Below are 25,639 nucleotides of genomic sequence, written 5' to 3'. Positions count from 1 at the left end.
TATTGGCATCTTGTCCTGCATGTGGTCAATTAAGTTGAAGCGCAGTCATCTCCTAAAAGTATTTGATGCCATATTAGTGCATTCTCATTGTGCATCTGACAAATCCCACTCTAATGCATGCTAGGGTTGATCCGGCAGCGTGCTGCAGATTGCTGGAATTTTTTTTTTCCCCTTGTATATCCGTGGAATCGGCTTTGACTGTTTGAGCCTATTAAGATGTGGACTTTTTTCTCAACTAATCCATTGTAATTGAATATTAGCCTAAGTTTGAGCTCACGCTGGAATTATGAACAGGTTCTCAGACTGCCACTTTCACTCAACACTGGCATGCTCAGGAGGGTGAAATAAATGTAATGCTCTCCGTGTGGATGCATGAGTAAATAACTTTTGAATCCAGTCTTTTGCTAATCATGTTTAATGAATTGAGCTAATTGTAATTGGGTACAATTAGAAAGAATTTTGCAAAGCGGAAAGCATTCAGATATTTTTAAATCTCTCTCCTGGAGTCCTGTTTGGTTGTGTGACAAGCTGTAACTAATGTGCTTTTCAAATTAGAGCATATGCCTTTATCTGGATTAGGCAGGGAGGACATTAACAAACATTTTTCATGCTTTTTTTCTGGGGTGGGGGTGGGGAGCAAGTTTTTAAATGGATCCACCTCAAGCACAAATCCCAGTGAATATTAAAAGCGCTGTCTCTAGTAATAGAGAAAGAGGGAAGAATGGGAGGAGGGTTTGGTGAAGAGCTCGATTTGCAAACAGAGATTGTTACCGACAGCCACAGGACTATTTGTGCTAATGATATGTTCCAGAGAGTGTCTCTACAATATGCAGAGTTTTTTTGCTTCAGGGCTTCATGCATGTATAACTCCTTTTATTTGTTCAAATCTCTTGGCTTATATGAGGCTGTACAGCAAAATTACTTTCACAATGCAGTCCTAATGGAATCCCCATTCTCCATCTTCATTTAAATTTACTGTGAGCTTGTTGTAATATTTGAAATATTCAATATTTCTATTGGTTTAATACACAGTCGTTTCTGTACACATGTTCATATTACATAGATTCTACATTTATATAAAAATGTTTTGATGTGATTTGATTTATCTGACTTATCGCATTGCAGTTCATTGTTCCAGTTTCTTTGATTTACCCATAATGCTTAATGCTTAACTAACCCCCTACTCCCCAAAATACACTGGCCTGCTGATAAAAGGTGACTCAGCCAATCATCTAATGCTGCCAGAGATGTGTTCAGCCTGGCACTAATGTGGGAGATGGTTGCCGGCAGAGTCTGCTAAGGTCATTGCTGATCAACAGAAAAAGAACACTTAGCTACACACTTTTCCTTTTGCACAGGTGGGGAAGTGGAGTGCGTCTGGAGGTCTTAACATCACAGAAGTGCCGAAGCGAAAAGGGATGAACATCACGGATTCTCTGGCTAACCGCTCCCTTGTCATCACCACCATCCTGGTAGGTCACCTGTGTTAGCCTGGCGTAAAATATGCCATACCCTTCATACCTTCCCAGTTGTCCATCTTATAGATAACACATTGCAATCCAAGCCTTGCCATATATTTACTTCTTTTCATTCTGTTTGGTTCACTGCAGACTAGAATTCTTTAGGCGTGCTTTATACTGAATATACTGCACTATAAGGAAGAGAAGTGGCTGCTAGATACAGTAATATGTTGTACTGACAATTCTAAAAATAACACAAATACTGACACAAATCATAGATATGATAGTAGATATTTTTTTTTATAGCAAAAGCAACTACACAACACAGACCTGTCAGTTTTGAGAAGCCCTGGGGCAAAGAAAAAAAAGGAAACAAAAGAGTCAGTGCTACAATAAACTATTCCTGAGAATGCAATAATTACATGCTCAGATAGAAAGAACTTGGCAAGCCCTCCGCCAGATCCACATTACCTTCATTTGTACAGTATTGTAGATTCCCAGTGGTATGTACTTAACACTGTCACTGGCTGTTGGGGTCTTTGTATAGCTATCAGGAAGGTGCTTGCCCAGATGTTCGCCTGTACACCCCTTTGGGACAGCTACACAAGCTACAATGATAAACACTGTTATTAAGCCTATATTGGACTACAAAGCTATAATTATGAGAAGTGAGGTCAAGGTGGGATATAATTAATGCCTATCAGGTGGCATCTATGTTAATACTGTCTTATACAGGAGACATGAAACAAGGATTTTAGTGCTATACTAAAATATACTAGCACTAGTAGTTACAGACTCATTTCTGTGAGAGTGGTGTAGATTTTGGATTTTTTATCTGCACTTCATTTTCTTCTTAAAGAGTATTTCTAACATTTTCCAACATTTTCCTTAATTTGCTTTTTCTTTGGATATCATTTGTTTAAGATCATAAAACTGACTATTTTCAAATTGCCGAAGAGAGCTCCAGCTTTAATATCAATCTCACGTCTTAGTGTAATGGCATTGCATCAAACTGATTCCAGTGAAGCATGGAGAAGACGTCTGACAGCTTTATAGTGATAACTTCGTAGAAGAGATTAAGGCACTTAATGTGTTTTTCCCCTTACATTAATTGTTTGCACTCCATTGCCTGTAATGTCTCTGCGCAGGCCCACCTTCCTTCCCTGTCTCTTATGCACGCCCATGCTGTGATTGTGAGCATAGAACTGGTATAAACACTTTGCTTTGAGTTAAAACCTTGGGGAATAGCAAGAATTGGAAGGCTAGAAACAGATGGTAATGACTTTCTCCCTTAACATGCAAGCTTTTTGATCAAGTTAATTGGACAACTTGAGCAAAGTTTGCTGCTAAGCACTTGCTCTCGGAATGCATTGTCATCAAGTATTCATAACTTATTATTTATTTAAAAGGCCATCCCGATTGTAATGTCCAAGTAGCTTCATATTTTGTAGACAAACAAAGATCTTGAGCATTTACTGAACACTTTTACGGGCATGTAAGTTTAACTAGGATGCGTAAAATAAATTATTGCCTGCTTGATACTCGGGTTGCTTTACACCTTCTTTTACAGACAACTGAACAGAATTATAAGTGTAAACTTTTTTTTTTTTAATGTTTCCCACCGCTCATTTTCTCCTAAAATAACTTTCTGGGGGACTAAAAGAGTACTGTGACTTTTTTTTCCCTCCCCCTTCTTGACTACATCATTTTCTTTAGTGCTCTACCAGCTACAGCTGAGGGAAAAAATATAAAGAAAGGGGTCACCTTCGATAGAGAATCAATTACCCTGCGTCTGAGCTCAGTTTGTAAATTATACATCTTGCTATTGGAGGCAGTAAATTGTATTACAGCTTTTGCATAAACACACCAACATGTTTTGAAATGCACAGTGAGATATGCTCGTCTATCTGGCAGAGAAATGGTAACAGGCACTAAATAAAGGAAATCATTTATGAGCGGTTCTGCGTTAGTCATTGTCACTGCAGGCATCAGCTCAGTTGCTCTCCCTTGGAGGTTGGTGACAACTGATGAAGGCAACACAGTGGCTATGTTCCATTACACTGCTGCATTCTGTTCCTAATCAAGCTTTTATACAGCTTAAATTATGAGCATCCGGGCAGGATATTACAGGCCAGTAAAGAGTGTCAGCTACCTGACCATAAAATAAACGGTGCACCAGCTATATAGGTCAGTGAGTGGGAGACAGTAGGTTTAGCTATTTGAACACTAACTAAGCTCATTGGTAATATAAATATTCCTTCTGTGTGCATTGCCATCACTATAACAATCACTAGATGCTGATATAAATACCTGCAATATAAATTTTTTACTTTACATTACCATCTTGTTTTAGCTCGGGTCCCGTTTCTTTAATACTTCAATGTAGGAACAACCTCAGCCTTCTTTCATATTTTACCACTGCCTATATCCACACTGTGTACTTGAATCTGCTGTCACTGCCTGTTAAATGCAACAGCGACTCGTCAGCTCAGATCACTTTGCTTCAATTAGGTTCATGTGCTGAAACAAATTGAAAAAGCTGACCTCACCATTGCTTTTCATTTGATCTTTTTGGTCTGAGCAGGAGGAGCCATATGTCATGCTTAAGAAATCTGACAAGGCGCTGGTTGGGAACGACCGTTTCGAAGGATTCTGCATCGACTTGCTAAAAGAGCTGGCCAACATCCTGGGCTTCACGTATGAGATCCGTCTGGTGCCTGATGGGAAATATGGCTCCCAGGATGACAAGGGCCTGTGGAACGGCATGATTAGGGAACTTATAGAACATGTAAGTTTTACTCCTTGTTGACGTCTTTTTTTGACCAGAAGCATTATATGCTCATATGTGCATAATAGATATATAGCTGTAATCTTTAAAAGACAAAACAAAGCAATAAAAAAAAAAGATACGCCTACCAGAACCTCCAAAGCTTAAGACAAAATGAGGTATTTGTTTAATAGAAGCAAAAACAATCAAATTTGTAATTTTATAGTGGTTATGAACCAGACTATTTTTTATTTGTAGGGAGTTTTTAACAAGAAATCATTTTATTATCAAAGTGTAATGATTTAAACTTTGATTTATATGCTCCAAACAGTCTTTCGCATCATCATGCGCACTTACAAAAGCATGCCATTGAGCTGAATTACAGGTTATGTCCTCCATGTGGACAGTGATATAGTTATGATTGAGTACAAGTCACAAGGAGCCTACAAAGCTGTCAGTTACATTTATGGCACAATTATGTCAAGGTTGCCTAAAAGTTACAAGTGTGTTGATGTCATTTAGTAAGACAGGCCATTTTGTTCAGCTGGATAAACCACAGATCTAGGATGAGCACGTAACGCTGCATAGATTCAGGGGAACACAATGGCAATCATCTTTCTGAGGGATAGCGACCAATCGTAGCTGTCTATGTCAAACTCAAAGCCTCAGTGGCCATGAAACTGCTTCGCATCGAAGCGATGGTGGCAATTCTCTGCTGGCATTTCATAAGTGTCCCTGTCAGTGCTCTCTCTTTGTCCTCAGCCCCATCGGGTCAGCGCTGTACTCAGCTGAAAACTTGTAATAGCTTAAGTGGCATTTAGTGCAGGGAATCGTATGGCAGGAGTCAATGGCTTGGTGCTGAAAGGGTTGGAAAAGGTGGGCTCCCACTGCAGCACTTTATTTCTCCGTCCAAGCTTTTTGCTAGATCCGTGTTGATAACAATAACCTTTAGAGGAACAAATAGATTACCAAAGGGAGAGACAGCTGGCACGAAAAGGAGATGCATGACTCCATCATTAAACAACACATACGTTATTGGTGCATTCTTTGGTTTCAAAGAGAGGACTCACAGGTGGCCACAGAGTCTGTTCATCTGCTTCCAGCCAAATAAAAAAAAAAACAAAAATAAAAAAAAACAGTGCAAAACTGTGGCATCTGGTGATTACGACCTTTGCACTCAGCTTAAATATGAACATAAGCTGTTGAACACACATAAACAGCAATGTAACACCATTTAGTCTATAGCTACAGAAAGTGAGAAATTCTTAAGTAACAGAGATTGGAAAAAGGAATAGATTTAAATGCTTTTATGATGCACACATACGGTCTATTTTAACCTTTTTATATCTATTGCTTTTGTAAATAGCAGCAGAAGAGGAGATTGGAATCTATACTGCTGGTTATTGCTTTTACTGCTTCTTATCACATGGCCAAGGATGCAAGACGATTTTTTTGTGGATTTTTAGTCAGTTCTATTTTGTGGTCTAGTGCTTTCCTTACTCCACTGGTATGGATAAGCTGATCGTAATTCAGCAGACCTGAAACGTAAACGTTAAGGTAAGCTCAAGAGATCTGACCCTGAGATGATATGGGAGAACTGTAAGGATACAGATTTCTTCAAACTATACTGCAGCTGTATTTTTTCTTTGCTTTGGGTCAAACTGAGACATGCTGTGCAGAAAGTTTCTGTTTTTCTATACATGCATTGGAAGGAGGATATTTCTATAAAACAGATAACAACAAAGAATGTTTTCACCTCTTCTGTTTCTCTCTTAACAATGAGATACAGAAGGTAGCTGACATTTTTTATCTTTTCTCTGTGTATTTATAATTACTTTATGTTAGCCCCCCATTGCTTCCCCTCTTGTGATACAGATAGATAAGCTGTATAACAGTTTATTGCGGCTTAGCGAGATAGGGTCTTAGGTAGAAAGCAGGGAAAATAGTTGGTTTTGAGTGATAAAAATAGTCCTGAAGCACAAGACTTGTACTTTTATTGCTATCAGCTTGCCCACTGTACCCTCAAATCATCACTGCATTGCATAATTGCACAATTGTCTGTTTAAGTGAACAAAATGCAAGTTTTAGTGTTAAATTCATTCATCCCTGTAGCTTACAGAGATTTTCACACTGATAGCTACATGTGGCAGAAATAGAATACAACCCGTATATATTTTTTAGTATGAAAATGAAAGTCAGTTATGATTTACTCGCCACAGAATTGGAGACTTGAATGAGAAACTGCAGTGTTGCCAAGTGCAACGATTTAGCATTGTGTAACATGTAGCGCTTTATTTTCCTCTGTGCAGTCACAAAGCTCACTGCAGTGCCAAAGGGCATTGTTTAGAAGGTGCTAAATGATGCAACAGGCCTTGTTAAACTTGATTTAGTCACAATAGATGATCACTTTAATCATGCTGTGATGCAAATGTTAAAGGCGTCCTTAACACATCATTTGTTTCTGTCATGGCAATTAATCTTTGCTTCGACAGATACACTGGAAGATTATAGTCAGCCCACTTCCTCTTTGTCTACATTGCTACACAGTTGATTAGATTTATTGCACAAGAAGTAGTTACCCTATTTTCAGTTAAATAGCACATTTTCCAAGGCCTCAAAAATCTTATGATCAGCATATGCTAGATGGACAGGTGTCATTTTGATTGCTAGTTATTTTTATCTTTAGTTTTGTATTTATTTATTTATTTTTTATGTGAGACAGCAGCGTGATATGGTGGTGACAGTGACAGACCCATAGCTGCAAGGACAAAAGTTCAGCTGCCACAACAGCAAAAACATGTCCCGCCTGCCAAGGCACCCTTGAGTAAATCACAGTTACACGCCACGACACTCTGAACCTTCAGCTGATGCAAAGTGACAGTTTCTTGATTACACCATCCCTGCCTCATAATTAACCCTTTGTATATTTCGAGACTACATTGTATAGTATAAGAGGTACATCTATGCTCATGTGCTTTGTATGTATTTCACTGTGCATTTATTTTCCACCAGCGGTTTTTTAAATGCATGTAAAAGTGGCTAGGCATACCATATGTGTTATCTTCCCTCAGCATTCCTATATCAGAAATTGCCGCCTGTTATCTTCAGTAACCATTGCATAGTTCAGAGGAGGGGGTTTCTGCAATTAGAACCCACTCTACTGAAGCAACACACAGTATGCACTTCTATCAGCTCTAAATATTTCATAAAAGGCAGAGATGCACCAGCTGTGAAATTCAGAGCCCATATTGATAGTCACGTTTGAAAAAAACCCCCAAACAAACAGTTTGACCAGAAGCAGACATAGATCTATTTATTTTTCTCACTTTTTCCATGCACGGGAAACAAAGAAAACTTCCTGATGAACATAAATCAACTTTTTTTAAAACCCATTCAGCTTTACGCACTATCTTTAAAAATACAGTGAGCGTGAAATTGATGTGACACAAGAGATAAACATCAGCCACTGCCATCAGAAAACATCATTTTGTTTGCAGATAGGCTGGTGGCAGCTAACAAGGACGTTTGCTGCAACCAATTATCAGTGCATCCGTAATTAAGAAAAAAAAATCCTTATAACCCTTATAACCCAGTATAAAATGCAGATATTTGGTACTAAAAACTACATCCAAGTGTTTCATCAAGAATTAAAATGTTGGTTGTTCAGTTATTACTAGTTAATGACCTTTTAGTGTGCTATATTTATTCATTTGCAAAATACCGGTAATAAATAGCTACAGACTAAGACTGTTATGTACTCTGCGTTCTGTGTACATTCAGTGGGCTGTAAACATGTAGATCATGATGGTTGTAACTTTATGAATCCTCGAGGCTGTTAGGTACAGAACACCACGACGCCCACCATCTGCAAACCAAGATAACACCAAGCCATGTGGCACATAGCAGGGCACTATCAGGTTAGCTTGCTTGTGCCCAGTTTGTGTTGGTAAGCACAAAGCAGAACAAGGACAGGCGGCATGTATATTAGCCCTCCATAGGGATCTGTGGAATCGCATGCTGGCTGACTTTACGGTTGAGTGGCAGGTTGGTTCAAGGCAGTAGAGAAGAGAGGGAGCAGTGTGTGATCTACAAATTTGAATAGTTTAAGAGAAACAGCCGATACACAGCATGATGCGCTGGTTTTCCCATTTTTCTGTCTCTTCAGAAAACGCCACTGTGCATTTAACTACCATGGCGTGGACTGCAGGAGTATGTAATCCGCAGTGCCACATGCAAAGGGAAAATGTTGTCATTCGAACCTTTTTTTACTGCGATGTGGTAGTTATCATACGAATCTGATAGAAGAGCTGCCTAGGACACAGAGAAAATTTAATTCATGTTGAGAACAGCCCCAGGATCCTTAGAGGACAACTTGGAATAAAAGTTGTTTTACGGTATCAACTATCAGCAAACATACCACAGAGTATGCTATATAATAGATGAGTTCCAAGAACAGAGAAGTCGAATGGGTGAATCATTTGGCTAATTTTCATTTCATTAGGTTTGCTTAGGTTTAGCAGGTTTAATTCACATAGGACTAGGTCTTGAAGTTTTGCATAAAGTTCCAAAGCAAACACGAGACCTAATTTTATTTTTTAAAAGCTGTACGGTGAACTGATGTATGAGCAAACTCTGGTTCTCTCCCACTGCTCACTATGTAGAAAGTAAAGAAAGCCTCCCCTTGTGAGCTGTGTCGTTTCTTGGAGGAAAGAGGTATTCGAGCGTGAACTAAGCAGCTGGTTTCATTAACCTCCTGTCCAGCCATGGTGCAGGGGAGCAGTGGGGGCTGTCAATACAAATGGTAACATCCAGAATATGTAGTCATACACATATAATAGGTGAATGCACCTCATCCTGATATGTTCAGCCTTGTTCACTGCATGACGCTGTATGGTGTCATATGTCATTCTTGTGACACTTTATAAAGCCTCATAAATGGGACCCCATTTCATCTATTGGGAAAATGTGTCTACTTTGATATAACTTGATAACTTGATATAGTCAATAAATATCTATATAAATGTTGTGTTTTTTTCCCCTAATACAGAGAGCAGACTTGGCAGTCGCTCCTCTCACCATCACTTATGTACGTGAAAAATTCATCGACTTCTCCAAGCCTTTCATGAGCATGGGCATCAGCATTTTGTATCGCAAACCCAATACTACCAACAATGGCTTCTTCTCCTTCCTGAACCCCATGACTCCCGACATATGGGTCTACATCCTCCTGGCCTACCTGGGTGTTAGCTGTGTCCTTTTTGTCATTGCCAGGTAAGTGCAAAAGTTACATGCTATTTCTCTGTGAGGTCTTCCAGTAGACATAGTAATTTACTCTATCATCACAGACTGGGGTTCGAGTACCCAAGCCAGTTCATCATACTGCGTTAGTTGCTGGGTAGTGATCAAGGCAGTTTTGTCTGCATGGGCTCTCTTCAGCGCAGCAGTTGGGGAGGAATACAAAAACCTCCAGTTGAGTTGCAAAGTCCTATTCAGAGGGCAATTTCTTGTTTCCTGTGTGCTGTCTTTGGAATTGGCAAAGCATCTTGAACCAACCCTTCAAAAAGTACTCATTTCGCCTCGAGCTAAAATAAGAAAAAATATCTATAATTGTCATATTCAGCCATGCAAAAAGAAAAGAATATATACACCTGATGTAAAATTGCATCAGAGTAGGCTATTTATAGTTGATCACCAGCATTTACATATATTATAAATAATGAACTTCCAGGCTGGTACAAGTCAGTCACAGTTTTAATGGAGGGAGATTATCTGTTTGATTGGGTGAGAAGTATCTCACTTGTAATTTTTTTTTTTTTGGTCATGAATATGATGAATATCTTTTTAGTGTCATTGTCTGTATTTCCTGCTGCTTCTCATGCAAAGTGGTGCTTGAGGAAGTTATAGAAAAGCGAGCACTGAAAGGAGTTCAGGGGCTTGAGAGCAAACAGCTGCACTCTATCCTCATTTGCTGTTGTGAGACCAAACAAATTCTGGAGTGGCTTCACATAAGTGCAAAATCATCTTAAATTGTTGCATCAAGTTTTTGAAGGCTGGCCTAGATAGCTGAGTCGCATCCCTAAAAGTGCGTCATAATTGAGCATAAAGCAGATGACAGAAAACAGAGAGGGGGCTACTCCAAGCACAAATAGGCCATTTCAAATGCTGGAGATTTGCGTCAGTGTATTGTCATCGATATTAGGCAAATAAATGTAACAAACATATTAGAAATATATGAAATACAATATTTATGATGTGAAGGATCACTTATTTATCCACAGATAAATAGCATATAAACTATGCTGTAACACTGTGCTGGAAAAATCGCCTATATATTAAAATTAGAGATGATTTCTGAATATTTTTGCCTCACACATTTAAAACCTGAAGATAATACATCCGAAGAAAAAACATTGCCTCACCAATAAATCTGAAAATCTCTGTAACTTGTTGATGTGGATGAGCATTTATACTCTCACTGTCTGTTTAACACGCTTAACACACACAACTAAGCAAGTGTGTGGTTTTACACAACATATTCAATATGTAAAGATATCGTGGCTTCTTGATCCGTTTAGATTTATTATACAGAGATATCCAAAGGATCTGAATAGTGATATCCATTCAAAGATCCACTAAGACAAAACACAGACAAAACCTGACAAAACACAGATCCTACTAAGAATGATTACCTGTGTTTCCAAAGCCTTTTATAGTTTATTCCTCTGTGCTGAGGAGCTCTGTTGTTTTTAAAGAAAACACATTTTTGCACTGGGTGACCTGTTCCTTTCCATGAGCCAGTCTCACTTTCAAAAAGAAATATCCCCCCCAAATATACAATTTACTTCTGTTGCCTAAAAACAAATCTCTAAACCACAAAATCCAGCGTTTGCAGGCAAAGATTGGAATCAACACTATATATGTGTTGATTTTAAAACTGTTAGATTTTCACTAAGAACTTGGTCCTTTTGTGGGAATTAAATAAAAAATATAGACTGTTGTTAAAAAAATGTTACAATCCTTAGAACCACAAAGGTGTATTTAGATTAAATGTGCTACATTAAATCAGTTTGCAATATCAGCGCATTTTGCCTTTTTTTTTTCTTGTCTAGTTAGTCTTGGTATTTGTGTGCTTCCTATGAGATCAACTTTATTTAGAGCTAATTGCAAGACATGTCTTTGGGTAAGCTTTGCTCGCCACATCGAATAAATCACAGATGCTGATTTGGTCCTCCAATGATCCAGACTGAAATCATTCACAGACAACAGGGAGTGCTGTTATTATAGTCTGAAAATAGATGTAATTTAATAACTGGCAGCACTAACATTTCAACAGAAAAAAATTGACAAAAAAGTTAAAAACTGTGCCGAAGTAGTATATATTTAGCAAGCTAATGTTTGTGAATGCAAAAATGAGGCTTTTGCTTTGTTACGTTTAATTACCAAGCTGTCTCCAGGTCATTATTTCTATGGGTATGCAGTTGGTCTAACTATATTCTTGGTCGTGTAGAAATGAAGTTTATTTTCCCTCATAGCCACATTATCAAACACTGTGGAAAGCAGAACCTATAGTCGCTTTCTGCATTTGTAATGGTGGAAAATTAATGGTTATTTGGGACATGTGCATTTAGCTAAAGAAGGTACACGTATAACAAAGTGAGACCAAAATCTCTAATACTTCAGCCACTGTGTCATCAGTACACTTTTGCTTGGCTACCTACCAACTACAGCGAGAAAATATGATCAAAAAGTCCACATCAAGTGGAAGTATGGCCACAGGAGAATTTACAAAAAAAAATGTTGTATTAGAGTTTCCCTTTTTACTAAAATCACAACTAGTAAATCTAATAACATATATCAGCAACACATGATGTATTGAATGAATCCAAAAAACTGTCATTTGCAGTCCCTACCCAGGAGAGTACCTTGTTCCGCAGCATCACTCTACTGCATGTAGGCTGCTGCATGAAGTCTGAAACATGCTTATGGCTCTGGTTGACAGCACAACCTTTTTAGACATTAGCAGAGAAATCAGGAGGATTGAATCAGTACTCTCACATTGCCTATGTAGGAGATGCTCTGAAATAATGAAAAAAGGCATTCTGGTTTTCCTTATTTGTGTCCTGTTTAAGTCCTGTTCGTGTGTATTTTGGCTGCAAAAATCTCTCCTATTTTCCAAGCCTCTATCACATATTACATGGCCAAGGCTTTCAATTTAAGATTAAAGTAAAACAAAATGAGACTGAAGGAATTCATTAAAATGTTAGAGAGCACCACATTTGTACAACAGCTGCCCAAGGCCTCTTTGATGTCTGCAAATGTTATTAAGGGCAGATGAGTCGCGAATGCTAATGGAAACACTTAAAGATAGTAACACTGGTGAGTATATGTGGCTGTTGTCATTTTAGTCTATGGGAAACAACACTTAGGCAAGATCACAGTGGGCAAATACAGTCTTTTAATGTTCATCAGTTCATATATCTGGATGCTTAAATAAGACTAGAATTAATGAATGACGCCTGGAAAAGCCTCTGTCTATTTCATGATTAACCATCGGTTCAGTTCGCCCTCAGATTAAAATAGATTGCTGACATATTAGAAAATATTTCTGCGCTGTGTAATTAGATTGAAGTCTATTAGTCTTTTCATAATATACATTCTAGTTAATTCAATCTTTCTAGATTATTCCTGCCATATCCCTTCAGAACAGAAATATGCAACCAAAGATTCAGTATAGGAGAGTCAGTGGACTGTTTTAGTTACTCATTATGTCTAATGCCATATTCTGCCACATTAGCAAATAAGACACGTCGGGGTAATGATGACACAATTCTTGCCACGAGCATGCCAGAATAAAATATAGTTAATATTAATACTTTTTCCCAGCCTCTGTCCTCCTGTGCAGTAAAGTTGCATGGGGTGGAGGGTGGGTGTCACAGATATGGAAAGTTGCATATGCTTTATGCTTTCATGTGACTTTAACAGGGGTCCTTATTCCTCACATTCTCAAACATGACATTTTACACCCTCTGAAAAATTGTATTTTAATGCTTCAATCGTCACCTTTAACTACAAAGCATGTTGGAATAAGTCAAGGGGGTTTCCAGAGGTAAGGCTTAAAAAACTAGGACCAGTGTATTTAAATATTTGATGTGACATTTGATAATAGTTTGAAAAAACTTTTGCACCTATAAAACCATTCCAGCTACTGCATATAAACTATATTATACATATTTCACCCAGACGTTATGGCCATGTTCGTGGCCAAAATAACCGACTGACTCCGGAGTCCCCCATAGTGACTCCCCTTTGTTTTTGTAACTCATTGTTTTTGTGTTAAAGCCCACAAATCTATTGCTTGCATTATTCCTTTGTATTATTAAAAGACTATCAGAGAGCTACTCTTAGTGAAAAAAGGCCTAAAACTAGCTGTACAGTTACTACCCAGAATTAAGGCAGATGATGGAGACAAAATTCTAGATTAATTACTTAATTGATTATTGGTGTTGATCCTTAGCTTGACAGATGTTTGCTTATATGTTCACCAGATCAACTGTAGAGGCTAATAATCAGTCCAAGGTCGTATTTACAGCTTAATTTGCTGCTAATAATCAATTAATCGTGCTTTAAGTAGTGCTTGTAGAGTTGCTGTCTAATGCATCATTATCTCTTTTACTCTAAACCAAAGATGAAACTCTGAAATAGCAGTGCTATTCAACATTGTTCAAGAATGATGTAAAAGATATAATACTATTGTTCTTTGATCTTGTGACTGGTAGAGGTTTTTGACTCCTTTCCAACTTCTCTTAATCCCAGATTCAGTCCATATGAATGGTATGACGCCCATCCTTGCAATCCTGGATCAGATGTGGTGGAGAACAACTTTACCCTGCTCAACAGCTTCTGGTTTGGAGTTGGTTCCTTAATGCAACAAGGTAAGGCGGCGCACACATCCTCTTTCCTGTCAGAAACAATCCTGTCACCCCCACCCTCCTTTTCTCTTCACCACCACCTCCCACTTTCTGCCTCTTTAACTGACAAGCTCCATGATTTCCATTCCGTGACTGTTTCATAAGACATTTACCTGTCAAGAACAACTGCCGAGCTCAGTCTTACATGACAAAGGGAAGCTGTTGTCACCTACCTGCTGTTTAAAAAGGGAAGAGTATGTGCCAGACACTTGTCAGAGATTGGCGGGTAAGGGTGGAAAACATCGTTGCATTTATTTCCACGTTACACAGTCACTGGCCCTGCTCAAGAGCTTTTTGAATGTTGAGGACGCAAAGGGTAAGTTGAGGAACATGTTTGACAAATGCCAGCTGTCAGCTATGCTCGAACTGGCTGCTGTGACGTGTTCAGCACTGCTTGGCTTGCGCTAAGAGTGGCCGGGTGTAGAGAATCCATATGTTTCAATTATAACTGTCCAACAAGTAGCCCACCAACTTATGTCACTGTTGATGCCTTATAATTTTGAACTCAGTCATCATATATTTTAGTGTCAGGTCAAAAAGCGTATTGTCGATGTAATATTATTAAGTAAAAGCAGAGGGATATAAATAAGTGTTTGCTGTTAGGCCATTGCTAGGTGTCCCTGAAAGGGATAGGTAGGCAAATAAAGGCCCAGAAATAACATAATGAAGTCAACTGTGGAGAAAAAGACCAACGTAACAAAAATGTTTAACCTTAGTGTAACAAGACAAATCAAGGAGGCTTAGTGAGACTCGGCAGTGGATCTTTGCCCGTAAGGATAGCAAACACATTCAGCAATTCATTAAGCACAGAAATTCGGCGGCACTCTTGTGAAACTGCATAGCAGCTCTGCCAATTTGCTGGTGCAGTCAGAGGGTTATGAGTATAGCACCAGTGGGCTGGAAGGGAGAGGAGAAAGAAAATCAAAACAAAATGAGCTAGTTAGTAGCCTATATTATTAAACTAAACTGGGGAGAATTTTTCATTATAATTCATAGAGTGTTGTCTGTAAATGCCTCAGCTCCAGTTCTTCTTATTTAGCCTGCTGGAGCTGACTAGAGCTGCGTCTGCTGCTAATCAGCTCTTCATAGTTCATTGAATACATTTCTTCACACCAGGATATCAAGTTAATATAAGGTTAGTGTTCCAATAACTGTTTCTCCGTGAATTTTTAAAGAGGTACAGTCAAACGTATATTTCAACATTTAATGCATCGACGTGAAAAAAAGCGACGACGCAGACTGATTCTGGGATTCGGTGACACACATTTGTGCTATGGTACCTTGCACACATGCTGCACGGTGGGATCTGCAGCGAGTTATATTTTGTCTGTGTCACATAAACAGACTTCCCTTGCTTGTCTGCCAAACACAGTGACAGCAGCTGAGACGGAAGCCATTTCCTTGACATGTTTAAAATGCAAATGGACGTGTTTGAGAAAATCCAAAAAAATCTACCAGCTTGTCTGTGGGAGGGAGGTGTCCTAGACAACACAAAGAACATAAAATATGAGGAGGTGCAAAAGCAAACACTTTGTGTGCTTCAGATGTGTTCCTGGGGTCTCGGTAGGTTTTTGCTCACATCATGTCTGATCGTTTCTTGCAAACTGGCTTCTGCAAAATAAGCACTGCAATGCAGTTTCTGATATTTGTGATGACATCGTTTCTTTATTAATTAAAGCACATCTCCCTGCATAATATAAATAGGATTGTGAATGTATGTTTACCATGATTTTTTGTTTTAAAATTTTAAATATAGCATTCTTTATTTTGTTATTTACACATTATTACATTGAGGTGGGTTTCTCTCACTCTGGTTGAGAAACTGGAGCAGTGTCCTTGCTTTTTTTTTGTATCTTATTTTTTTTTAGAATGGCATCAAAATTAACTTAGCCTACTTTGCGTGCAATGGGACAAACATTTCCATTCACAAGTGTCCTTATTTTAAACCAATTAAGTAAAAGTAAAAGCCTCAAGCTTGGAAAAGGAGTTTTTGTCTGACTCCGTAGAAGAGAATGCTAAGTGCAGGTAGCTATTCTCATGGGAAAGCCGAGTGCTAGTGTTGAGGTGAGACATTGCTTGCGGGAAGAAACACTCCAAAAAACCAGGTGCATCATACTTAGCACGATGCATTTTTAAATTCAAAGAGAAACTCTTACTCTCCCCCCCAAAGGATGACAACTCAAAAGGCATTATTAGATGCAAAGCAATCTGTTCGTTTATTGAGAAGAAAATAACATCATACTGTCAAAGAGACTTCTTAATTATTGTGTTTTGATGAATGTATGTTGAGATGTTAGTAGCAGCTATAGAGATGGTATATTTATCATGCATTAGCTTACAAAACAAAGGAAAAATCCTTTTACAACTCAAACAACTATTTCAAAATAGATTCATTCAACATGATATAGAACTCGTAACATTATAATATTAATATAGAATCAAAATGCCTCTATAATGCAGACTCTTCAATAACAAGTGAAAGATTTCTAGTTCCATTCCGGCAGGAGATGCAAATCCCTGTAGGGTTGCATCAGGAAACAAAATAAATCAAAAATCCGGAGCCACCTGCTGTGGCGACCTCTTGTGAACAAGAGAGCAACCGAAACTAGTACTGCATAATGCATAATCTTACGACTTAAAAATGCAACACTACAATTTTTACATAATTCAGTTCAAATTAACTTTCAAAAATCAGTCGGGCTATTTTTTTTTTTCAATATTAAGCGATGACCATAGTTTTTGAAGCATTGTTATTGCTCACATTTAAGTGGAATTAGCAAAGTATAGCAAATCAAATGCTGTAGTGAGAAAGGATTTGCTTTGCTGTATCGGCAATAAGAACTTTATAATGTGCAATAGGAGAGATCTGATGCAATGGTAAGAAGACACAACTGTGACATGTTTTAACATTTACAATTGTAGGCATCATGCTTGTTTGTGATGATGACATACCTTACCATGAGAAAATGAAAATATTTTGATAATATACATTTAAATTTAATTTTTTATTTTATTTGATAATAACAAAAATATACCAATTTAAATGCTATATAATGCATTACACAAATAAATATATCCAAATGATTGGATGCTGTATTGTCAGTTTATTTTAATTACCAGATCAAACATCTGTAATGTCACAGTCATCAGTGTATTTCAGTAATACATTTTTACCTTGAAGTTATAGCTTGCAGTACTCAAAATCTATATTAAATTGAAAGTATATAGGCTAAACATTTTTTTAAAGATAAATTATTATAGTACTACAGCAATGTAATTATTTTGCTGACTACTCCTGTTTGAGACAAAGCCTAATGGGTTAATTTGATGTATTTTTTTCAGTGGCCTATAGAATTAAAATATTATAGTCATGTCCTTATTAGTGAAAAGATATCAACTTCACCTTTAGTTAGTGCACATGTATGTTAATTTTATCAAAACATTGCTAGTGTTTTGGAAGCAGTCTGTGAGTTATTAAGAAAAATCTTAAACATTTTTAGTCTCTCTCGCCTAAAAAGCCTTTATGAGTTAACTTTGAACTTGTAAAATATGATATTTTCTTTTGAGAGTATGCAATATAATACGGGAAGTTTCACCGCTTTTTACTGGAAAATGTATACATCAAGGGACAGTGAATTTTTATTTCAGCTAAAGGTTAATAGGCTATTGATATTGCTATAGCTAGGTTAGCTAACTAGTTTAAAACCATTTTTCTGCTTGTTAAACATAATATATACACTGTTTGTAATATATATTGTATATATTTTTAGAAATACTTTAATTGGTTATGGAAATAACCATATCGACATTTCTTCTGAGAAAGTTTAGAAAAAAAAAAGCCATAATGCTAATTAGCTTAGCATTAGATATATACTGGATGCAAGAGAAAGCTAACCAGAAGTAAAATGTTTTGTTGCAAAATAGTAAAATATTAATCAATACACACATTGTTTCATCTGTTACTTTGTTAATTGATCACTAAAAAAGGAAACATTTCTGAAATTTCAAAAAAGACAGTGTAGCTCCTGGACACCAAGATGTGAAGTGCTGGCTACTCATAGGATCTGTATTGTTCTCCCAGAAAGTACTTTGTTATTTCCTCAGTTTACAAGAGACCTTCAAAGAACTGTATGGTATATTGACCCCATTTTATTTCCCTGGCACTACATGACTGATCTGCTTTTTGTATTTATTAGAGTTTTCTGATACAGCACCATATACTGCTCCCTGCTGACAGCAGCGCTTTATAGTGTGGAATTCAATTGAGTTACACGTTGCTTCACTTCATTTTTAGTGCAACAAGAGAATGCATCTGGATCTTCCATCTCTGAAGTCATAGTGAATTAAAGGATGCTACTGTCTTCCCTTGTTTGTAACCAGGCAGAGTCTTTGTCAGACCACAAAGGACAAATCCAATCAAATTTGGTAGAAGAGGTTAAAGAGCTGACCACTCTGCCCCTCTTCTGTGGGCTTGTTACTCTTCAGAATTGCCCTCGTAAATCTTCTCAGTAAAGTAACAGAGTGCACAAAGCACAAGGGTATTTTAAAGGTTGTCAGAGATGAGATATAAAGTAACTTTAACACCAGTCAGTGAGCCATTGTAAACATAGTATTACTCAGCAGAGGACCACTCAAAGTCGAGGTTGATGCAGAGGTGCACTGTCAGTCCGGCTAGGTATTATAGCTTACCTTTATTTTCTTCTCATTTTTATACTGGTGTTGATGATTTGACACAATACCTCAATGTAAAGAAATGATAAGTTATGAAATGCCATGAGGGTATAAATAAATAAGCTTTTCATCAGATTTCACATCCTATTTTTTCACAGATTAAGTTCTTTTGCAGTTGCTTTACCAAAGCTGACTTTAAGAAAATATTGATGACTGAATACAATCAAACACATCAATTATTTCATTTTCATCTTGCTTGAAAAAATAAATAAATAAAAGTAATGTAAAACTCTAAGCACCATACAGTTTTACTGATCTGATCTGCCATTTTTGAATTCTAAGCTTAGAGTGTGGCTAACCTGGCAAGCTCGCATCAGTTTCCATTTCCTCATTGACAGTACCTTGATCAACACTAGTGGCACTGCCAAAAACATTTGCAGACCAATTAACAAAAATGCATGGTCATGTCACTGAATTTGTTTTATTCAGTTACACTGTTGGCATGTACAGTTTTGTATAGCTAATTGTTTAATAGTCTCTCACTCTACATTGCCTACAGGCTCAGAATTGATGCCCAAAGCCCTGTCGACCAGGATAATTGGTGGGATCTGGTGGTTCTTCACGCTCATCATCATATCATCCTATACAGCTAATTTAGCAGCTTTCCTCACTGTGGAAAGAATGGATTCACCTGTGGACTCAGCTGACGACATTGCAAAGCAGACCAAAATCGAGTACGGCGTGGTCAAAGATGGTGCAACGATGTCTTTCTTCAAGGTACAAATGGTAGTATTATTATCAGAATTATATTACACATATAAATTCAGTTACATTTTAATTCCCACAGCAAAGGCTTTTTTTCTTTTTAGTTTCTCCACTTCTCTACACCGTTTGATGTGTTCCAGATGATGTTTTTTTATTCCGAAGTTTCAGCGATTGCCTGAAGGGTCTTGACTTTATTTCATTATTTTGAGCTTTGCTTCAGATGCTTCTGCTGCTGTGGTGCTGAATAACACATGTAACAGAGTTACAGTTTCTCAGAGTAAGAAAATGAAAACACTGCACATTTCTATTGAAGACACATAAGATTATGATATTCAATTGGAATAAAGAAAAAAAAAAAGAATACTTTTTCAGGGCCTGCCCTAGTTTTTTTTGTTGCCCTGCAAATCCTGTATTTTAGTTCATGAATACTTTAGTCTTCACTGTCGAGTTTGATTTATGCATATTTTCTGTTGATAATGTTTACATTGAAAAACAATATTGATGTGCTGATGATTAATCGAATTGCATTTTGCTTATGTAAAGGAGTATCACCATAATCCCAGTTTACCATGTATGCAGAAATAATCTGTATTTCTGTAACTTTTTCCAATGTAAAACTGTTATTTTTGATCAGTTTCAATACTTTGATAATCACGGTTGTGATTATTGCATCATAAATAGGAGACACAGGTGTATAATTATCCAAGACTCACGTGCCCTCTGCTCCTACTTGCTCTTACAGAACGGCTTAATGATGTTAACTCAATGAGGCAGAGAAGCATGATAAATACTGATGAGACCAGGGAGCAGATAAAGCCTCTGCAAATGGATGCATTTGGTCTTAAACTTATTTAGAAAAATATATTCAACTGTTCGTAGCTTTGCTCTGGATGGAGTCACACGTGCTGTGTGCTGCACATACAGAGGACTGAGGTCAAAAAAGCTACCAAAAGGTTGTGATACCAGATGATTTCTGTTACTACCATTTGGGGATTAAGATTGTATTGAGATTGTGTATAATTTAAGATTTGACTGATTATTTCAACACATTTATAACACAATCTAAGTCTAGTTTTACATTTATCCAGAATAAGACAGCTTTCAAATCATGATCGTGAAATTATAATAGTGTTGTAGCACATGTTTCGTTTCTCTAGAAAAAGAGTCAACCACTATAGGCCAGAACTTATCTTATGAGCTGCCCATTGGATTAAAACAAGTGCACTAAGGAGCCTGTCTATGACTATTACCACCTACTAATGATAGGCTGAAAAAATGCCTGATGTAGCTCCCATTGTTCACTGGGGAAAGATGGGGAGACGTTCTTTATTATGAGTCATTCGTAATTTACACACTGCTGTAACACAAATAAGCCGTACTAAGCTACCATATGGTAAGATGCCAACTTGGCAGCATTTGCCATACATCTTAATTGGTGCTTTAAAGTTTTAATATCAGACTATCATATCTCAGTTTTAAGCAGCCAAGATTGTGCTTATACTGCAGTTAACAATAATAGAGGGCTTCTTATAGTGGCATCTTTCACAATTTGAAATGGCTTATACTCTTTAAATAGTAATTATCTAGGATTAGACATGGCATAAATGTGACCTCCTAGAAAATTGCATGAAATACCACATAGCCCGATGTAACACTAATGGCAAGGCTGTCTATTATTGCTGCTTCAGTAGCACTTATGAGGACAGATATGTACAGAGCTTTAATTTACTGTCCTTTAATCTTGTGACAAAGAAGATATGGGTAATCATTTAAATCTATTTGATCACAGGCTAAGAAACTGTATTGTTAAGTGCTGTAAATGAACAAGTGTCATCTCTGACATTTTCTATTACATTTTTTTTAAAAGAAGGAGAAAAAATCCCCCTAAGTTTTTCTTCCAGTGGGACTAGAGAGATTTCATGGTTAGCAGTATTTTCAGATTTAACACCTTGGGGCATCTAACATCTGAAATTTATTTATTTAAAATTGATTTTTTTTTTTTAGTGGCAGAAGCATTGTACTTTTTTTAGCTACTTTCTCTCGCCTGCAGCTAGGGAACTGTTAAAATGAGTCACTTTTTAAAAACTGCATCTTTTCATCCTTTACAGAAATCTAGAGTTTCTACTTTTGAGAAGATGTGGGCCTTTATGAGCAGCCGGCCAAGAACTTCACTGGTGAAGTCTATTGAAGATGGTATTCAGAGGGTGTTGAAGTCAGACTATGCCCTCATTACGGAGTCCACCACTATTGATTACATCACTAGAAGGAACTGTAACCTGACACAGGTGGGAGGACTTATCGACAGCAAAGGCTACGGCATCGGCACTCCCCTCGGTAGGACTTTTAAATGGCTAACGAGTATATTTGAGACTAGAAGTTATAAAAATTGAAAAGTTTTCAAAAGTTATGTGTTACTTTTTGAAGAAGGAGGTTGAGGTATTACTATTCAGATGTGGCAGCAACATAAAACTTTTTTTTTAAGCTACTAGTGAGAGTGTGTCACAGCATGTTTATGAACCTTATTATCACAGAGTCCAGCTGGTGTTTCTTCCAAAGTAAAATAGGCCTTATGTTGCTTCCAGGCTCTCCATACAGAGACAAAATCTCCATAGCAATCCTAAGCATCTTGGAGGATGGGCGCCTACACATGCTAAAGGAGAAGTGGTGGAGTGGGAGCAGCTGCCTGGATGAACGGCATCGCGAAACAGGCCCCATGGGTATCCAGAACCTGGGTGGTATATTCATTGTGCTGGCATCTGGCCTAGTGCTATCTGTTTTTGTGGCAATTGCTGAATTCATCTACAAACTACGGAAGACTGCGGAACGTGAGCAGGTATATGTCCTCATAAATTAACAGAAGAATATATTTTTTTTAAGTATGCATGGAAAATTACTTAGAAATTAATTTAATTACACTGTACTAGCATTTGATTCACCTTTTTGCTAAGAAGTTGGTGCATGTGCCATTTTGTTATTTTGCTGCGTTCCATATAGCCGCTAAACCAAAGCTGTGCTCTATTCATGGCTTTTTTGTTCAAACATGTTATAAAAGGATTTGCATGCCTTTGGCTAATCCCCAGGAGGACTTGGCCATAACACCACAACATTTACTTATTTTAACAAGCATAATTGCAAATTGGAGCATAGAGACGTAATCCATTATTAGTCACTGGCGATGTCAGAATATCATGAGCGCCTTTGCTGTTGTAAATCATTAATTTGAGTCATGTTAAGAAAATAGTTGCATGTTCTCACACCAAACTTTTTTGACACAGAAACAATGAATTGTGTGAACTCTACGCGGGGTGGTGTTGCAGTTTGATATTGATGACAGCCATGCACATGCACACAATGCAAACATACCAGAATTAACCCAACATAAATGTTTTTATCCATTTTGTGCTCCTTAGACTGCCGACACTCTCTGCTGTCAGAACAATTTAAAGCTAAGGCATTTACCCCCCGTCCCTTTCCCCTCTTCTCCTTCTCGCTGCCCTCTCCGCATCCTCCCTTTTTGCCCAGAGGTCTTTGTGCAGTGCCATGGTGGACGAGATCAGACTGTCGTTCACCTGCGAGAGACGGGTGAAACACAAACCTCAGCCTCCAGTCATGGTGAAGACGGATGCAGTGATCAACATGCACGCCTACAACGACCGACGACTCCCAGGAAAGGACAACATGAGCTGCAGCACTGGGATGACTCCTGTGTTCCCGTGACAATGTGTTCCCCACAGGGCAAGAGCCTGCTGAGCAATGTTTCAGGGGCACTGCCAGTGACTAGAGACAATGGTATAGATGGGATCACCAGATACAGCATTAACCACAGTGACATGGGAACACTAACAAAACATGGGCAACTGAAAATGGCAGCATCAGCCACACAGGTATGACAACATTCACCATTGTAATCCAAACTGAAAGAGGTAAAAGCAGGATTCAGTGAGGTTCTAAGAAAAGAAAAAAAGCCCATTCCTGAGAAAGGAAACAGTATATACACTCAATCAGTTTCAAGTCTGATGTTTACGTGCGCAACATAGAAACACAAGGAAAAAAACCACAATGTTCAAGGAATCCTGAATCAGGCTGAAAAAACTTAGCAGAACACAGCGAGAAGAATGGCTCTATGGACAATGGCAATAAATGAAAGATATACAATACAAGAACGGAAGGCGATCTGATTGAAGTTCAGTTTTGCCACATGCAAAAATTGAGTTTCTACCTTTACCCAATTGATTGATTTACACACTTCTAAATGGCCTCAGACAGCAAAAAAATAATGTTACCTCAAACTTGTTGTCTGGGCTTTAATGGTTGCCATTGAGTCAAAAGGTATAGGAAAACTAATTTAGTATGTGCAGTATTGTTATTGGTGGACGGCTAGTTAAAAGTTGAGCAATTAAGTTAGTTGTAATTTGTAATTAATTATATTGATAGACACAAGCAATCATAGTCACTGATGCAAAGTGGATTGTTGAGATGTATTAAAAAACGAGAGATACAACCTTGCTATAATGGTCCTAGTAATACCTTTTGTGTCTAATAATTTTGTACATGACTAAATTTTATTAACTTAAAATGATGATTGCCAAAGATATGATGATTCAGTAGAAGCATTTACATTAGCATATGGGGCAGAACGGTTCACTTAGGAGCACAAATCTTGCATCCAATGAAAAGTCCAATGAAAAGCAAATTGGAGCGTTTTAACTTTTGTTGTAATAATCTTGTTGTAATATTTGTTCAAACCATGCAGGGTAATAGGTATCCTAAATACATTATATTTTATGGTTAAGCAAACCAACTTAGATTAAAAAAAATGTTTATCAAAATGTAATGTAAAACAATTATTGCACAAACAACACAGGAAAACTTATTGATCAATTTCCTGTTCAAAAGTCAAAAATGTCAAACAGTTTTAATAATAATACTGAAAATATTGAAGCAGTTTTGACTAGTTGTGGCAGCCTGCAGTTTTTCTAAAATCTCTAACTCTTGATTGGGCTGAAGGGCATTAGTTCAGGCATTTCTGTTTATATTACAACTGAGAGACAGAGTTTGTTTTGTTTGGGTTTTTTTGTTGTTGTTTTTTTTTCAAGCATTTAAGCATGACATATTCACTAAAATATGTGTTTGGTCTGTGTCTGAATGTGGCCACAGGACCACTGAATGTCCCAACTGCTTCTGACATTTTAAACACTCCATTCATCTGTGTGATCTGCAGGCTTTTTGGACAAATGATTGGTTTGCGTTATATATACTGGGCATAAGTTTGGGTTTAAATGAGCAAAGCAAGATTCTGAAGGTCATCTGCGACCAGAACGTCCGTATTCTTCTTTTCAATTACCTGATGTGGACTGAATTCATACGTGTCGTGTGTGAACATACTGAAAGACAATGTGGTGACAGATCACAGTTTTGTGTGCTCATATACTGTATGCTATACTGTATCTAAAGCGAGTGTCGTGCCCAAGAAAGATTCGAGGAGTCTGTGAGCTGCTGTCGCCTGAAAGCTGAATGAACAGCAAACCTCTGTGAGGTTTAAATTGTTGATACGCAGAAACAACATCAACAACAACAACAACAACAACAAAATAATAATTTGTAACTATCTATGATTCAAGGAAACTCCAGTCTGTAATACTAAGCATTGATTTGGTAGAGATTGACTGTGTTATTGTTTTATCAATTCCCTCCTGCAAAGTAGAATATGTAGATAAAATCAGCAGGAGAAAATGTATTTTGCTAAATTTATACTGTTATAAATGAATTCTGTTAACAGGTAAATATGTTCTAGATGCTATTTATTTCATTAGAGAGGTCAATTTTAACTACTTCCTCACTTTACCCCAAATCCATAGCCCCACACCTTTTTTTTAATTTATTTAAAAGAAATGCATTATATGATATGGTATATTGGATTAATATCATCCGGATGGAAAAAATATACAGTATGTAAATCTTCTTATATGATGGCGAGAATATTTCTATGAGGTGAAAATGAAATGGAA

General features: G+C 37.5%; 1 protein-coding gene across 2 annotated transcripts in view; it reads left to right on the top strand.

Annotated features, from left to right (window-relative positions):
* The window catches only part of grik3 (glutamate ionotropic receptor kainate type subunit 3), a 92,356-nt gene extending 67,933 nt beyond the window's left edge, over positions 1-24,423 (top strand). Inside the window, exons 7-14 of one of the 2 annotated variants that reach the window (XM_013911600.1) lie at positions 1,359-1,472; positions 4,045-4,248; positions 9,275-9,498; positions 14,041-14,159; positions 19,426-19,643; positions 21,740-21,965; positions 22,214-22,464; positions 23,156-24,423. In XM_013911600.1, coding sequence (XP_013767054.1) covers positions 1,359-1,472; positions 4,045-4,248; positions 9,275-9,498; positions 14,041-14,159; positions 19,426-19,643; positions 21,740-21,965; positions 22,214-22,464; positions 23,156-23,521 — 1,722 coding nt within the window. In that variant the 3' untranslated portion in view covers positions 23,522-24,423. Of the gene's footprint in view, positions 1-1,358; positions 1,473-4,044; positions 4,249-9,274; positions 9,499-14,040; positions 14,160-19,425; positions 19,644-21,739; positions 21,966-22,213; positions 22,465-23,153 lie in introns of both variants that reach the window. The other variant, XM_005736111.1, reaches the window with a different exon arrangement.
* Positions 24,424-25,639: the final 1,216 nt, after the last annotated feature.

The sequence above is a fragment of the Pundamilia nyererei genome, unplaced genomic scaffold, assembly GCF_000239375.1.
Source record: "Pundamilia nyererei isolate P.nyererei 1_Seehausen unplaced genomic scaffold, PunNye1.0 scaffold00067, whole genome shotgun sequence".
NCBI lineage: Eukaryota > Metazoa > Chordata > Actinopteri > Cichliformes > Cichlidae > Pundamilia > Pundamilia nyererei.
Note: the sequence above shows the minus strand (reverse complement) of the source record. Positions and strands in the feature narration are given on the sequence as shown.